The sequence below is a fragment of the Calonectris borealis genome, chromosome 7 (assembly GCF_964195595.1).
Source record: "Calonectris borealis chromosome 7, bCalBor7.hap1.2, whole genome shotgun sequence".
In the NCBI taxonomy this organism is placed as follows: domain Eukaryota; kingdom Metazoa; phylum Chordata; class Aves; order Procellariiformes; family Procellariidae; genus Calonectris; species Calonectris borealis.
The window spans coordinates 39,115,091-39,132,370 of NC_134318.1; the positions used below are offsets into that span (position 1 = coordinate 39,115,091).

A 17,280-nucleotide genomic window follows, 5' to 3' on the forward strand; every position below is an offset into this window, starting at 1 on the left:
CTGAATTGATGCCTTGAGAGGTCCAACTGGTATCATTCCCGTACCCTAACATTAAAAGGAGATGCACAGTCCTGCTAAGAGCTGGACTGAGTTCTGAAGAAGAGGCAATGTTAGTTTTGTCACCCAAGCAGGCATAGCTGGCACCACAGTTGAACGTCCAGAGTTTGGGCAGAGTGCAGCTGGGAGTCAGCTGGGAAACTGTAACTCGGATAAATCACGTCTCTGTAGCCCCAGCATTTTATCTGAAATATCTCGACTGGGCATTTGGTAAGCAATGAATCTACCAACTATCTTGCTGTGGGATAGATATCATAGACATTTAGTCTATAGTTATTGTATGAGATGTTATAAACATGATAATGATCTCCCTGGGTAGAGACTCAATTAATTCCTTGGGTGCTGGCAGCTTGTATATGCAATTTGGTGTATGTCAATGCAAAGGCTTCTTTAGCTGTGAAGCCATTCTTTTGTGTTGTAATAAACGCATAGGAAACCTAAGAGATTAGTAAGGGCATACAACTAATTAAAACCGCTCCATTTTCTTATAAAGGAAGAAACCTGTAAGGAAGAAACCTGTGTGACTTTAGGAGCTGGGACTTAACACAAGAATTAGAGTAGGAATAAAAAGTTTTGGTTTAGATTTACGGCTATAAACAAGTATATTTTCAGTGGAAGTTTTTAAAAACTTTTCCTGCATCCTGACACTTCTAAAAAGTTATCTTTAAAGTTGGGCCAAACACCATTCCTGCATCCTGAAACTTTAAAAAGTTGCCACCAATTAAGCAAGGCTCTGCTGAAGTGTTTTTTTAAAACGTTAGGAGGTATTTGTGTACGCTCTAAGTGTTACATACATCCTAATTTAATCCCTCCACATCCCCCACCACGCGCAGCAGATGGAAACTCCGAGCAGCCACGGGTTTGCCATGACTCAAAAAGTCCTGGAAAAAATTCCACAGCAAAACCAGGAGGAAAAAAAAAAAAAAAAAAAACAACCCAAAAACCCAGAACAAAACCCACGTGGGAGCCGCGGCTTCATCGCTCTGCAGCTTTCGGGCAGCATGCGGGGTTCTTTGGGGGTGGGTGAACCTTCTCCCTCCGCTTGCTGCAAGCGCTCCGGCGACCGGGCGCGCCCCGCGTCCTCCCCCGCCGGGGTCGGATGCCTCCGGGGCGGCTGAGCCGCCCCGGAGGCATCCGACCCCGGCGGGGGAGGACGCGGGGCGCGGCAGGCTTGGTCGCTGCGGCCTTTCCTCGGGGAGCCTCATGGGAGGAGCCTCCGAAAAGCAGCTCCAGGCTTCTACTCATCGGCCTTTTGTAACGCTCCAGCGCTCGCCCAAGCTGCCGGGGCCGGGCTTGGCGTGCGGCAGAGCCGCTTGCTCCCGACCCGGGATGGTGGAAGTGGAGGGAATTCGTGTTAAACTGAGGGCCTGTTGCGGGCTGTTGTGTTGGAACCGAGGATGACGGAGAATAGCGAAGCTGGTGATTATTTCCTGGCCTTGGTAAGTAGACACTTGTGAGGGGAAAGTTAGCCAAGGAAATAACAAAAGCAATGTGCAGTTACAGTCTGTATGAGAAATTAAAAGTTAGCTGTTGTTTGCCACTGCTTTTCTCTCTCAAAAGATTGCACTTTTTCCCCCCCCTCCTTTTTTTCCTTTGAACAACTTTTTGAAAAGTAACACTTTTAGCGAGTAAAATATCCTCCTGCTGCCTCCAGCCCTGGGAGAGGATTAACTCTCCTTACCTCCAAGAAAGAGACTGGATGGTTTTGTGGCTCCTGCCACGGCTTGAGGTTGGGTTTCTGCTCGGCCGGGGTGTCAGCGGGTGAAGAAACTTGGGCGGGGGGGGTTGATCTCACTGAGAACCTTCTGGTTCAGGTTTACTAGCTGGAATTTGGAGACTTTTAAATTCTGCAGCAATGACATCAGGACGTGACTGAGAGTCCTTCAGAGGCTCTAAAAGCTGCGCGGTGGTGACGTTATGGGCTTTTTATAATGGTTGACAGTTATTACAGCAAATATGCTTATTCATCCTGTGCAGGCGTGATTTATACTTCTAACACTTTTATGTGGCTTTCTGTTGTCCCTCTTTTAGCTCGCGAAGGAAGTAATATTGCAACGCGTATTTCAGTCCCCTAAAGTCTTTTAATCTAAAATAATTGTATTTGTCTAATGTAATAACTCGCCATAACTTTTAGGTTTTAATGTGACCACAGTAATGTAGAGTACTCAGGCAAAAAAATTTTATTTTTTTCTATTTTATGGTTATGACCAACCACATTGATGATCAGTCCGGACACACGTGTTACAAAAATTAAGGGACTTCTAAGCAAGAAGGGTTGGGTGAGAGAGGAAGTCCAGGCCCTCAGGTAATATGTGACTAAACACCATCCCCTGCCAAGATAACTCCTCTATCTTGTCAGGATTTCCACAAGTACTGCCAGAAAAGTATTCCGTCTGAGAATTACTCTCCATCGTCACGTGTGCGGATTGCCTGACAGCGATAGCACTATCATCCTGCTCGGCCGGGTAATTTGGAGTTACCTGCAGGGATTGCCAGCTGCTGTGCAGCTGGGTTTCTGGGCTTGCTTTTAGTAGGTGGGGTATTGCCTTCAGGAAGTCTTTTAAAAGGTGCTTTCATTTCTGCAGAATGCGGTTTCTGCGTTTGTTTTCCTTTCTTACTTTATCAGTACGGAAGTTTGCAGTAAGAGAAGGGACTCCCTTGTTGCTGGAAGCACGGTCTTGTGTCCGGAGCCGGGCAGTTGCGTGTTCCCCCGTGGACTGCAGGCAGCCCGCAGCCTTTGGGAGATGCAGCTGGTTCCTGTTGCTCAGCCAGGATGATGGCAGTTCCCTTCCTTGGGGACAGGTGGGACTTGGGTGCTGCCCAAGCCGCGGTGGGCTGGGCTGGCTTTCCCTGGATGCTCCGAGCACGGTCACCCAGCATCCAGATCTGTTCCGCTGAGTGCTCGAGTCCGGCTCAGAAGAAGAGCGTGTATATCTGAGGCACCGGAATAATTCCCCCAGGAGCCAGTTCTGCTGTCTTGGTAGTAACATCTTTCTTTCATAAGTGTAGAAATGCTGCTGTGCACAGAACTGTACATCGAACTCATGTAGTACTGTACATGAAACTCATGTGTCCCCCGAATGAGAGTGATTTTACTTGTTTAATTAACACATGCCCGTTCATCTCTTGGATACCTTCATTACTGTGTTTGTACAGCGCCCAGCTCAGCAGGACTCAGCCTGGCTGAGGCATGCAGAAGGTCCTGCAGTGTAAATACAAAGTGCTGATGCGTGGCACTTAAGGCATAGTTTCTCCTTTAGAGTACAGAAGGAATTTAAGAGATTTTTCCAAAATCACATATTTAAATGCATAAATAAGCCTTTGTTGCGTTTACAAAAGGCAGCGTATTTCCCGAAACTTGAACTTTTGACTGTGAGTGTGTGTTTAGCTGGTAAAAGTAAAGTCTTGGTTATATCTATGCATAGCGACCAGCAAAAGTAACCGCTGCCCCCAGTCATTGCTGTATCTGAGCTTTTAAAGCTATTGCTGGCAAACGGACTTGCCCTGTGGGGACCTCATTTGGTTGTATGGATGTCCCCTTAGTTCACTGGGAAATAAAGCCAGACTTTCCATTTCAATCTTGACTCTCATATTTTTCATAAAATTCTATTAATATTTAAATCGATCTTAAATTAATTCACAAGAAGTAGTACGGGGGGAAAAAAAGAGGGGTTGGTTTGTTTTTAATCCTGTGCTGGTAGTTTATGGAGCAGTCCTGAGCTGTTTTCTGAACAAGATTGGTTTTAGTTTCTGATACCAGTAATGTTGATGTCTAATCTGAGAAATAGCTTCTTACCTGCTACTCTGCTAAATTATATTGACAGGAATCCCAATAATCATGAAAATACTTTTAAAGAACAGAAATACCAAAGGTGCATAGAATACTATAGCAGGTTATTGTTGGATTTTCTACACATGAAGTTTATTTCAATGAATGTGGCTAATGTATGACATAAGCTACAAAATAAAGTATGAGAAGGTAAAAATGCATATTATGAAGGAATTACTTAACACAATGGATGAAATTTTGTGAGGTACAATGTGTTTGAATGAATGAATTTGAACTGATGTAGATGCCACTAGATCTCTTTCCCTTGCAAAGAATTGCAGTGTAAGAACTTACCAGAAATAGCAAATCCTCTCAATATTTTTCTGTGATTAATTAATATTTTTTCTTACGCATGTGTAAACTGGGGCTCAAAAAATTGACTCTTTGGCCCAAGTTATTACAAAGCCAAGTATGAAATCTAGAGGATTTTGTCTATCAGCCTTGCTGTACCCAGGGAGCAACATCTCGTTTCTTGAAGAAAACGAAATAGCGGGTGATGAGAGTGCTGAGAGCTCAGACCTGCCTTGCGGTTGTTGGTGCCATTTTCCAGAGATTTCTGGAGTAAGAGCAGGATCTATAAATCTTACCCTTATCTCATTAAAAGCAACCAAATGTTTGGGACTAGGAGATAGCAGGGCTTGAAATGCTTATTGGTTTCCCTTGGAGTAAACTTGGAGCTGTTGTTGACTGTTCAAAGGGAGCCACATCCAGCTCGTCCTGATTGCAAAAACATGGACAGGGAGAAAATGCCAAGACCCGTAGCTGCCTTCTGTCTCCAGCACCAGCGTCAAAACATTTTAAAACTTTAGTCTGAAATGAGGGTTTTAAGGTTTGCGTCTCACTGATGTCAGTAGGAGAGCAACGAATGGACCCACCAGAGCACCTAGCCCTCGCTGTGTTCGCGGGGTTGGCACCGAGGAGCTGGCCCTGCTTGCCTCTGTGTCCACGGGTGTGAAGCTGTGCTTTTTTACATATTTTAAATATATTTCCTGCCTTGATTCAAAAGCTTCTTACATAAACATAGGAGGTCTGTCCTCTGTCTAAACAGAAGAAATTACATAGGTTTATGCAGTTATTTCTCATTCATTCATTGATATTTAATGACTACTATGGGTCAAACTTTGTCTGAAACTTGCTATTTGTGCACCTGACTTCTAACAGTGACTTGGAAAATCTCTTTTTGAGGATAAGTAGAGGCCTTAAAAGTGAAATTATGAAACTCAAGAGCTTAAGGACACTTGATGGGCAATGTCTTTCACTTGTGACTAATAACAGACTGGATGCCTTGGTCTTTGGGCTGAATTTAGTGTGCTTGCTGCAGCTGTTAGCAGGCAACTGCTTGTTAAACTGTGAGGTATTTTCCTTTGAAAAGTATTTCAGTCATGCTTGTCATAAGTAGAATTTGGAAGTCATTTTAAGTAGATCCTCTTCCAGACTTGACCTAGAACTCGGGCAATGGAATGGAAGAAGCTCGTGGCCTTTCTACAGATTTCGATTCTTGAAACAAATTGGCCTAAAAGGCCGGTTGCTGGAGAGGACTTACAGCAGGGACCTGGTGGCGGGCGCCTGCGAGGCGAAGGCTGTTGTGATGCCCAGGAATGTCAGTTGTGGAACTAGTTTGAGCAGCTTTTGGATAGCTTCATTGTTTGTGCCGCACAGAGCAGGGTGGCTTGGCAATGAGCAGCTTTGCCATCACCTCCCCAAGCCCGAGTTTCGAGTTGCGTTGTCCGTAGGCTGCAGGAAAATCGCTGTCTGGGAGTTGGTCGTGCAGCAGATGTGAGTGGTGGCGGGCAAACACTTCGCTTCTCACCAGATTGGGGCACACTAGCACCACGGCTTCAACTGCAGTTTTGGCTTGTGCTGTACTTTCTGTATGTTCACAGGAAAGACCCTTAGTGCTCTGTCGGGAGCCGGAACAAGACCTGCCCATCTGCGTTTTACTCCTAATGTATATAAGAAAGAAGTTGCAATGTCCTGTTGTCAGGGTCTACTTTCTAAACGCTCATTTTAAGGCAAAGCAGAGGGGCCATCCCAGTTTGTGCTGTAAGTATATGCAACTCTTAGCAATGAGTGAAAACTGGTTCTTTTATACTAATACACTAGAGGACTTCAGAACGTGTAAACATCTTAGCTCAAAGCTTCCTACAACAGGCTAAGCCCTCAGGTGTGGTTAAACCAGAGAACATGTGGACAGTTAATTGTTTAGCACTGTAATTAGATAAAAGTAATATTGTAAGTTTAAAAAATAATCAAATGTTCTAGGCTGTCATCTGAGAACTGCACTCGGTGCAGTGGCTAAACCCTGCTCGTTAGTGTTGGTGTAACGGAGGGGAGGATGCCACTTGGCTTGTCAGGGATGCCATGGACAAATGAGCTGGACCAAGTGCAGAATGATGCTGTGAACCACTGGAAATGAAAAGCAGAAACACTGGCTTACAAAGGATCACAGGTGTGATTAATTAAAAATAAAATAAAAAAATTAGAAAACAAGCTTGACAAATCATTATTTCCACATGAATGTGTTACTTTACAGAATCCTTTAGATAAAAGATGTGAAGTGTGAAGTTAGAGGAATAATATTGACATTATTATAGTGCAGTTTAACTCCTTGTTATGTTCTTTGAACCAAAATTAGACTATAGTAGAAAATCATAGCGATCCACTGGATTTGCAGCTAGGTAAGGAAGTAATTGTCTAGTGTTAAAGCTGAAGTCCATGATTTAGGGATTTTTATTTTTAAGCTGAAATTCCAAATGCTGAGTGGCGGTTTTCACTGGGTTGTATTCACTTGGTAGTACTGGAAACAACATGGACAGAAGGGGGTTCAGGAAAGCGGCACGTCAAAACCGAGCCAGTTGGGTGAATCCGCAGATGTGAAATTGGAACCCCAATTAAAGGTCACATTTTATGTTTTACAAAACATAAATATTTCAGTGAGTTCCAGGGGAAACTGACGCTTCCAGGGCCCTGGTCTCTGGGTGACCACGTGAGAAAGTCAGGTTGAAGTAGGCAACAAAAACATTGTTTTCAGGTGGTTCCCATGGTTTGATGTCTTCGTTAAAAACAAACAAAACCCACTTCTTCAGCGAGGCTCCTTTCCTTGTCGATTCAAGGGTGTGTTTCTAAATTGTTTTCTTTTAGCCACTTCGCACTCGGCTGCGCCCTGCTTTCCCCGGGTATGGGGCAAGGCTGGGTGTCTCCCTGCCTGTGCTCCCTGCAACACCCGGGACACCTTTCTCCGACTCTGTGCTCCCACCAATGAGCCCCCGCACAGCTCCGTGGCAGGTGAAAGCCGGACTCGAGCTCCCTGTGTGTTACGTGGTTTCTGAGCAAGGAAGTCTTGCCATTTCTCTTGTTCAAGCAGTAGCTCGTTTTCTCATTTGCTTTTTAAAATCGGAATCAAAATGGGGTTAATTTGCTGTTGGATTGTACTATCTCATTGCTCCTGCGGTTATAACACAGACAAAAATCCAGTGACGTCAGGCCGGTGGGAACAGTAGAGCTGTGCACATAAGCAACTTGTATTAAAAATGCCAACTTTTGCTGCATTCCCTAACACACAAGTTAGCATACGCATGCTAAAGTCCAGGGGTTCAGACAGCCAAATGACAATAGTTCTGCAATAACTCAGACCTCTAAGGCTGCCTTTTTCCATGTCTTTTCTCTCCGCAGCCCTCCTGGGCCAGGTGATGATATACAGTTGGCTTCTCCCCTTGATCCTTCTGAGCAACCCTTAGCTGTTTCTGCGGCGTATGGAAATGTTGACCCCGTGGATGCTGCTGAGCTGACTGCAGCAAGGTATTGTCCAGAGCCGTTAAAGCCGGAGCGGTGGGAAGCAGCTGCAAACTGCTTACTGATGTGGGTGGGTGGAGGACCACCGAGGTCAGCGCTAGCTCAGAAATTGCTATCACTCTTCTTGGATGGATGGATGTCTGGTATGGCCAGTTTGCTATCACTCTTCTTGGATGGATGTATGTCTGGTATGGCCAGTTGCTGATGGGTTTGCTGAGTCTGTAGTCAGTGGAGCTGATTCCATCTGTCAGTGGAAATCTTTACCAGAATTTAAAACTCCCTTTATCAAATCCTTCAAAGGAAGATGCCATTTACCTTTCCCAGAGGTTGAATCACTCTGGCACATAGGAGGGTCATACCTTGTGAAGGTGCAATATATGCTTTATATTTATTTAGGTGCTGATATTTTTTTTTTTAGTAGTACAAGGTAACTGATCCTTTGGCATTTTCTTTAATTTTGAGAAGTTCCTTAACAGTATAATGCTGATTATAAAGCATTCAAGTATCTCATCTCTGTTGGACACTGGGCTTTTTGTCTGCTTTCACTTGCAGTGAGAAGGGAAACTGTTGCTTTGTTCCTGCTGGTGGCAGTTGGGTTGTCACGATCTTCGGGCATATGAATTTGTCTTAACTGCCAACAGTAGAGGAAGCCTTGCAGGGTGTGTTTACCCTTCAATCATCGTGAATTCAGTGGAGTGTAAACATAATATATTTAAGCTAGCATTAAATTGGTTAGCTGAAGTAGCAATAATATGCTATCAAAGGTGGAAAGGAGTTTGCGTGGTTTGCTCAATCCACCTTAAAAGCTGGGTGACTTTGCCGTTTAGCCCGTACTGGTCTTCTATCAGTCTCCAGACTGGTTAGTTGCTAATGCTGGCTGAGTGAATCTGTGAGAAACAAACTTTTTCCTACAGTCGGGGTAAGATGATCTAGAGAAGCTTACAGTGGGAAGCTAATGATGTGGATTTCTTCCAGTTCTTGTAAGTTTTTACTCAGAGAGTTGTGTTTCTTTGTTTTTAACAAATATAATTGGGTTACTGATGGGTTTTTGTGGATTCTGTTTTTTCTTGCTAATGGATTGTTGGCCATAGTAGCAAGGCAGTTAGAAAAGAGTGAGCAGTAAGTGAGGTGGAGCTCCTTTCTGAATGCGGAGGAACGAAAAAAACTAACACCAAAAATGCCAGGAAGATTTATATATGGTCTCTGGGCTACAGTCTGAAATAGAAGGCTCTGTTGCCCTTGGGGTGATAGTTTGCTGTTTGTAGGGAAAAAGGCACACAAGCTGTCTATGATTAAATGTCACCTTAGGAAACATTTATGAAGAGCAGTCTTGGAGTGTTTTAATTTACTGCTTCTTGTAAACTTCATGAATTCATCTGTTCACATTCTCATCCGGATCTGGAATTTCAAGTTAATTATATTATATCTTTTCTTTTGATCTACTTCATAACTTCTGTCTTTAAAATGTTTTTACCATTAATGTTCAAAAGTTAGTCTCGGGGTTCCTTGCTTCATCCCAGTTGCGCAGGCTGCGAGTGCTGGTGCTGAGCTGTAGTCAGCCCACACAGGGTGGCTGAGCCCAGTAGGGTGAGGGCACACAGACCGTGCAACAGCCGCACGATCTGACTCTTGTTTCCATATCCTGACCTTGATCAAGGTGCAAGGATTTTTGCAAGGGTTCAGTGCTAAAAAGTTGCAAACCCGGGGTATTCAGCATGGGCGTAGGTAGTTTTTCAGCTCCTGGAACAGAGGAGGGTGAGAGAAATACACCGTGGTCAGCTGGAGTGAATCTGGCTGCAGGTAGTTAGCCTATGTTTGTTGGTTTTAAATTTTTTGTCTATTTTTTTAAAGACCTGCAGAAGTTAACTCTTGTCAGTATTGTTTGTTTTTCCTACTGCTTTGTTTTGCATCCTTGTTCAGCTTTAGACATAAAAGCCTACCTGTTCTCCTTGCACCTGTCTGTCCTGTCCAGGCTGGTGTTGCTTGCCAGCTTCTCTGTGAGCCTTGCAGAGGTGTTCCCTGGTGTCCCGGCAGTAGAAACACAGTGGCTCCCACGTGTGCCCACCCGCAGGTGCCGTTGCCCGACAGGAGAGGGGTTAATATCAGCGCAGCTGGACCCTTGCTTTAGCTCCTGTCTGAAATAGGCACGCCACAACTCTCTTCCAGGAGTAACAAACACTGCTGACTTCTCTGTGGTTTGCTTAGACCTAAGCTGATAACAACATAATGTTAATAGCAAATGAAAGTAGTACTCTTAAAATGCATGGGATAACGCTCACAATGAGGATCAGTAATAGCAGGGCTGGGCTTTTCTTATTCAAGGGAAGAGTTTCAGTGATGTTTGTTATTTCATGTGACTGCCTTATCCCTCATCTTCTCTTCACCTGTGACGTGGAGCGGATTCTTGCCTATTTAAGTAAGATGATCATATTAAAGCCACTGCTTTTTTGGTATTTTGTGTAGAAATACTGCACCACTGCTTTTCAATATGACTGCAAAAAAATTCTCTAGTGCCCACCTGTCATATCTCTGTGTCGATGCCTTCTGGTTATACCTGTGCACTATGAAATGTTACCAGGGCTGTTGGATGGCATGATGGTATTTCAGTCTGTCTGCAGTAAAGTACAATTATAAAGTGTTTTTCCCCCAATATATTTAGTTATTTACTAATAAGTTCCTTTCGCTTGCAGGTATTTCCCCATCAGGGTTGTCATATAATGCAGATGGTGTGCACTTTGACAGGGAAAAATAATGGTGCATATAAGGCAGGGGTCAGTTTGTGCTAAATGTCTTCCAGATGGCAGTGCATAATAAGAGATCATGTTGTCCCTCCATCTGTCCAGTCAAGAAACTGTATCTTTGTTTTTCTTCTTGAGAATGACTGTGCCTCTCTCCTCCCCTGCTGATTACATATTGATCAGGGACAACATGGTATCATCTGCTCAGTAAGTAGATTTTATTTACTGTATCTACAGAGGAGTGCCCTGAAAAGAATTAGGTAAAAAGTTCACTGGCTGTTCTGCCAAGCATTTTTGTTTAGCAATGAAACTGAAAGGCCAAGTTCACTCTGATTTGCCAGTACACGTTGCACTAGGAGAAATTTTGGCTAGACACATCTTTTTCTTTATGCTGCAGGTGCAGAGCTCTGCAACAGGACTTCTGTTTTATATGAGCAATGTTTGGATTGGAAAGGCAGAGAAGACAGAGAAGTGCCCCAGCTGTACGAGACCACAGCTTAGCTGGGCTCCATGGTTAGAGGTGTTAAACGTTTCTGAGCAGTTTCTATCTGTTCCCTGCAACTTGCTGCCTGTCTTGTGGGCAAAAAACCTGCAAGTGCCCAGGAAAAAATGGCAACTTGGAAAGCACTTGCTGCATGAGTTGTCTTTAGGGTCAGGCCATAGGTGACAGGCAGGGCAACCCAATCTGGTCCCTTCCACAGGCTAAGGAAAGCTTCTGCTCATGCATTTAATTTCCAGGTGAGGTTGCAGAGCTGCAGCAAGGCATTTAGTCCAGACCAGACAGAGCTGTTGCAGTTCTGTCATGAATACTGGGGAATGAAAGCTGTTCTAAACCTGAGTTGGCGTTGGAAAATGTTGTGTTCCCCTGCATCAGCCTCTCTCCCAGCTCCTGTTATGCAGAGAGCACATTAAGCTGTCTTAAGGGAATTTATGATAGGTGATGTCAGATGCACTAAAAGCTGCGTTGCTTTATCTGCAGATGGACCTTTCCCGGTTGCACAGTTCACGGCCTGGGGAACTGTGATGCTCTCGGAGTGTGCTCCTCAGTGTTAGCAGCACAAGCAGGCAGGAATACCCTGGGTTATCTGTATATGCAGACCATCAGAAAGTCGCTTTTGAGAATTACTGAAACAGAAATGGAGCTTGAAAAATGTTTGTTTTCCAATCAGCTTGACTCTACAGGGTAAAGACCAATGTGTAGTTTATCGTGCGCTGGGAAGACTTGGCCCTTTTGATAATATCCTTGCTACAACCATTAGAATATTACTTGTTGGAAAATGTTTAATGCAAGTCTTGTTTTGGTAAGAGCTGTGAAGAAGCAGAGGTTTTAATGTAGCCAATTCATGTCAGAGCTGACTCAAGTACCATGAATTGATACCGTGAGTTGATAACATGTACCTGAGTTGATGCAGACTTAGGCTGGAGAGTTTAGAGCGGACACAGCCTGTGTTTTGGACAGGGTTGCTGTTCTGTGCTACCTGGCCTCCATTTGTGCAGTTTGTACCATTTCTGAGCTGCTCTGCTTCTGCCTTGTCCCTTGTGAGCTTATTATGCCACCAGTGGGCAGCACTCACCTGCAGGTAATGCCAATGTGATGATGGGCAATAAGCAGTAGCCCTATGCTGTTGCAATTCTACTTGCAAACCACGCTGAACAGTGCCAAGATTATTATGTGGCAATGGTAGCCCCAGACCTGGTGTGATTAGTCTTGCAAGCTACTTTTCACGGCCTTGCTCAACACTCCTTGGTGCTGTGGACCCCTTGTCAGAGCGACAGCGGTGGGGAAGAGGGGTGGAGGCTGCCCGTGGTACCCTGTCCTCCCGCGGCACGCGGGTGGATACCTCCTGGTACTTGTGTTGGTGCAAGATGTCAGAGAAAATGCAAGCACCAGCTGCATTTCTGCCGTGTCCCTTTACAAGCTCACTTGCACAAGTAAGGCACCTGACGCTTGGCAGGCATGGTCTTTATGGGAACCCAGTATTTCACGGTTTGGATGAAGCTGGAAAGATGAAGGGAAATTATTTGTGGATTTTAACACATACAGATACTACAGCTCATAAAAGTAAGCCCTGTGCTTTGTGAAGGCCAGGGAGCAGAGCTCTTCTAAAAATGCCTGTATTTTGATAGCTAGTTTTGCTTTGCAGAGAGCATTAGAAATGACATTAGTCAAACTATATGTCTGAAAATTGTTTCATTTTATGTGGAGAGACTTAAAGGGGGAAGCTGAAGGGCTGCAGATGGGCAGTGGGGCCTTGCGAAGGGTGTGGGTGAGAGGGGAACAGGTGCTACTGTAAGCAATTAACTGGGACGGTTTTATGTGTGCATAACATCAGGTCCATAATTTTATGTGCGTTTGGTATTCTTGCTTGGCTGGGCCCTCTTGTGAATTGTTTGGGTTTTGCAATTCTTTGTTTACTTTCCAAACAGATGTTCAGCATTCACTTATTTTTAGCAGTTTACTTTTTGCTTTAAAATCTTACTTTCTCTAATCTCTGTGTGACCCTATATAGTCACATTGCCTTTGTATATATGTGATGCTGTTACTATATTAGGACAAAGACATTTTTAGCAAAGGGAAAAGTCCTTTGCATGCAAAAGGAAACAGCTTGCTTTTTAATTATTTTTTATTTATTTATTTTAACTTGATGTGACTGAAAAATTAGGAAGCCTATGTCAGTGTCAGACCAGTTTGGACAAACTGGGGAAAGGGAGGAAGGAAAGAAGGAAGGAGTGCGTAAAGCAGAGAAAATTTCTTACGAGAATTGACTGAGTAGCTATCCCATATGGCACAAAACAACTTCATGGATATGAGCTAATCAAGGTAAACCACTCTCAGAAGGAGCTTTCGTGATCTTAGTAAGTTAGTGGATAAGCACTTTGGGGAATAACTGTTCTCGTGCTCCTATGTATTGTAACTAAAGTTAGGGATGTGATTTATGTTTGTCCTCTGTTTGTATACATGTTTCTAAAGAAAGGAACAATCTGTCCCTGAACTTTACCAACTCTTATTCAGTAACACAACTTAATCTACCTTCTACAATTACAGTATAATTACTGGGGGGAAGGGGAGAGGAAATTTTAAAAGGAATGGCTAAGATAACTGTTTATATTTAGTTCAGGAAACCTAAAAGAAACTTCTCAGCCAAGGCCTGGTTCCACCAACGTTTCCTTAAACGTTTGTGTCTGGATGTCTGGAAGCAGGAGCTGGCACAGGGGAGGCTGTCGCGTGTGGCTGCTGCCCCAGAACATCTGTGTCCCTCTGGTATGTCGCAGGTGCCCTGGAAAGGACAACGTGGTGTGACAAGACCCTATGCTGCTCCTGCTTTTGAGACATGAAGTCATTGGTTATTTAGTTCCTTTTCTGTCGTTAGTTTAATGAGGGTGGCCAAGAGCAGGGGGAGTAGTATGGTTACCAGCCTGCTTAAAGTGAGGGAGAATGCAGGTGAGCTTCTTGTGGGGTGATCTTTTGGATACACCGGTGATTTACCTTCTTAAAGAGCGTTAGAAGGCTCATGAGAGAAGTGTTTTATTTGTGTTGCTGTCGAGGGCTTTTCTAGTTTGGGTTTTGCTTAAGAAAACAGAATGTTAATGGAACTGTAATGGTGCACTCCGCTCTGGTCTGCCTTGAGGAGAGGGAACGGCAAGACCACCCTCCCCGGCGCGCCAGGGATTTGGGCAGATGGCTGTTTCCTCCCGTACCCTGGTTGGTGTCTGTGCAAGAGCCGCTTTTCTGCGGGGACCAGGAGAGGGCACGCCTCCCCAAAGCACCCCGCAGTGCCTTCCCTTGCTGTGAAGAAACTCAGTCTTTCCAATCTGTATTTACATGCTCTGGAAATCGTTACACGGCTGTCGTGCTTCTGAGCTTGGGTCTTGTGGGGCTTTGCTGAGCAGAGCGACTTGTAGGAATTAACAAATACAGTAGTATTACAGTCCTGTAATCTTAATGTTCGTGTCATGAGTTCAGGGATTATTGTGATTTTAGCTTTACAGTATAGGGAGAGCTTTTAAAGTGAGAGAATTTTTTAGCTCTGGGTTTTAGTTTTTTCTAAAAGACAAGTCACTCAAGTCACTTAATTGAATGTTTGTATTGTACGCTGAGGAGAAAGGACTGTGTGAGAACTGCAAAGTAGTCATTACTGATTTGTTTATTTTACTATTTTCATATACAGTTAAATTTCTCTGGCAGTTAATGTTATGGTCTATAAGAGCTGTCAAAACTTTGCCATATTACTGGTTATGTGGTCATCTGAGAAATTAAACGAAATAGGATTTGTAGGAAGAAGTAATTTGTGGGAGGTGTGAGAGAGACAGTATTGGGGAGGGGACGATGTGCTCCTTAGAATTCCTTAGTTTAGATCCAGCCAAAGTTCATCTTTTAAGGAGACTTCAGTGAAGCTTCATGGGCACTTCTGAAATCTGTCAGCTTATTTTTAATAATTCTTTTGCAGCACTTCCAAGTCTGAGAGCTGCAAAGAAGTTGATAACCTCGTTTCTGGGGATGTACCTTTGGCTGCAGCCCCCGGTGATGGTGTAGAACTGCCTGCCCAAGAAACTGAAGGTTTCACAAGGGAAAAGAAGAGGTATTGTGCAATGTTATTTCATACGTTACAATAAAATTCCATGTCTGTACATCTTTGCTTAAGAAAACATAAGTAGCATGAAAGAGGCTGAATAACTTTAACAACTGTTTTGTCGAAGTTACATGAACACTTTGTTGCTAGATTTTGAAACCAAAGGGTAGACTATCAAGACCTGCTTACTCCAGTATATTTACTGCAAAAGACCAGAAGAGGGAGCTTGGACTACACTGATTATTACTACGTTGCTCTTTCCTACTATTTTTTAATTAATTTTTAGGGTTTTTTCCCAAATATTTTCCCTTTTTGAAGTTCAAGTTTGGTTTGGTTTGGGTTTCTTTTTTTTTTTTCCCCCCCCATGAAACTGCAGGATCAGGTCATATTCAAGAGGACTGTTCTACTCATTCCTCAGATGCTGCCAGTGTCTTCCGCACCCCACACTAATGATTTGTATTGTAGTTGTCAGTACTGAAGGAAAAAGTTCAGCTTCGTTTTGCTCTTGCTGAAGGAATGTTGAATTATCTTGATTTCAAAGTTAAATGTTTCTCTCCTTCAGATTTGCATTGATTGGTGCCATAGTGTTTGATAGCTGTCTAGGGAATTTTTGCTTGGAGAACTCCCAAACTGAGTCCTGCCATGTCAAACATAGTGAAAACGAGACACGTGCTTGGATATTCATGTCAGAGCTTCAGATGACGCCTGTCTTGTGGGTGATTAACCAGAATGCTGTTGTGGCTCAGCAATAAAGGCATGCCCTTATTGTGACATCTATTAATGGAAAAGGTCACAGCACAGCTGAGAATATTAAATGGGCACTCCCTGGAGAACAGCGTTCTCCACCCCACAAATACAGGCGGGCAGCCTGTGACAAGTACGATACAAGACAGGAGGCACCACGGGAAATACAACTATTCCACTAAAGCTCCGTTCAGAAATGTCAAAGGATGCCGCTGTCAGCCGGAGGGTACTCTGAGTCACAAATGAAAACGTACACAATAAACATGTTCTGCTGTGGAACAGTGAATGAACACCTATCAGCAAATGCTATTCAGAAAACCATCCACAATATAATATCTAGGAAACGTGTTGGTTAACTATTTGTTCCAAAGCTCTGATTATTTTAATCAGAAAATGGTGTCCTCACGTCTAGTGTATGTGCTTGCTGTAACACAGTTAGGCCAAGCCTTCTGTATAATGCTCCTCCACGACACTGTACTGGACCTGCACTTTTTAGCCTGTGGATAGTTGGTGGGGAACAGAAGTGCTCAAAGATCTGTTTTGCACCAGTGTGCAAGTTCTGTAATGTGGAGAGAATTTTCTGAATGAAGGGTAGATACCATAGTCACTCTTTAAAAATGGAGAGAAATGGTCAGGTAAGGTTGTAAGTTAGAAAATATTCACCCCAAGATGTTGGCTTTTTCCAGAGAATCATCCAAAATTGTCCAATCATCCAAACTTTATGGATACCGTGGTCTGAATTTCACATTCTGTGAATGCTTTAGTGTAGTCACAGATGACTATCGTTTACAAATCCAAATTAAAACCACCGAAGAACATGGTGATTTTTTTTTTCTTTTTCGCCAGAATTCAGCATCAAAGAGAGGAGAAATAATTTTAGAACTCTGCAGACAAGCAGAGCTGCTCTGCTCACATATTTAGATTGGCTTGTGCCTCTGAAGTTTCTGTTTGGTTTTGATAGTGTGTTTAATAATGTAAATATCTATGTGTGCGTAAGAATCTCTTGGATGGGGTAAACAATAGTGTAATTAAGTAACATTGGTAGAACTGCTTAACGCAGAATCAAAACCCAGCCTAAGTTGTCAGTAACCAAAATGTACATTGGCAAGCATCCTCATTAGGCCTTGAGAATAGCAGTGTCATCACCCACAGCCTTCTTTTTCTAAAGCTGAACTTGCGTGTTCTTTTTGTAACACGAACATAGACTTTCACAGATCTTAATGGAAATTAAGATGCATACAGAGGTGAGAATTGGAGATATCTGTGGGATGAAAGATAATTCTTGCATCGTCTTGAAAAGAAAATATATTGCTGTCCAAATAGCTCTTTGCTGTTATAATCAGCCCCTTATGTAAATACTTCTTGGACTATCTTGCATTTTTATGTGATTCATGTGTATCAAGTCAAATCAGCCATGGAAAATTGGGTTATGTTTCACTTTGTCACATTTATGGCAACTGCCTGGACGGCAAGGTGCTAAACCTCTGCAAGTGCTGTGCCACTGCACAATTTTCTGCAGAATGGATCCTTGAGGCATTTCAGTCTCCTC

At 43.5% G+C, this 17,280-nt stretch overlaps 1 protein-coding gene across 1 annotated transcript in view; it reads left to right on the plus strand.

Moving 5' to 3' along the window:
- The window catches only part of TACC2 (transforming acidic coiled-coil containing protein 2), a 104,773-nt gene that overhangs the window by 12,857 nt on the left and 74,636 nt on the right, over positions 1-17,280 (plus strand). The window contains exons 2-3 of the mRNA XM_075155223.1: positions 7,559-7,684; positions 14,865-14,996. Coding sequence (XP_075011324.1) covers positions 7,559-7,684; positions 14,865-14,996 — 258 coding nt within the window. The remainder of the gene's footprint in view (positions 1-7,558; positions 7,685-14,864; positions 14,997-17,280) is intronic.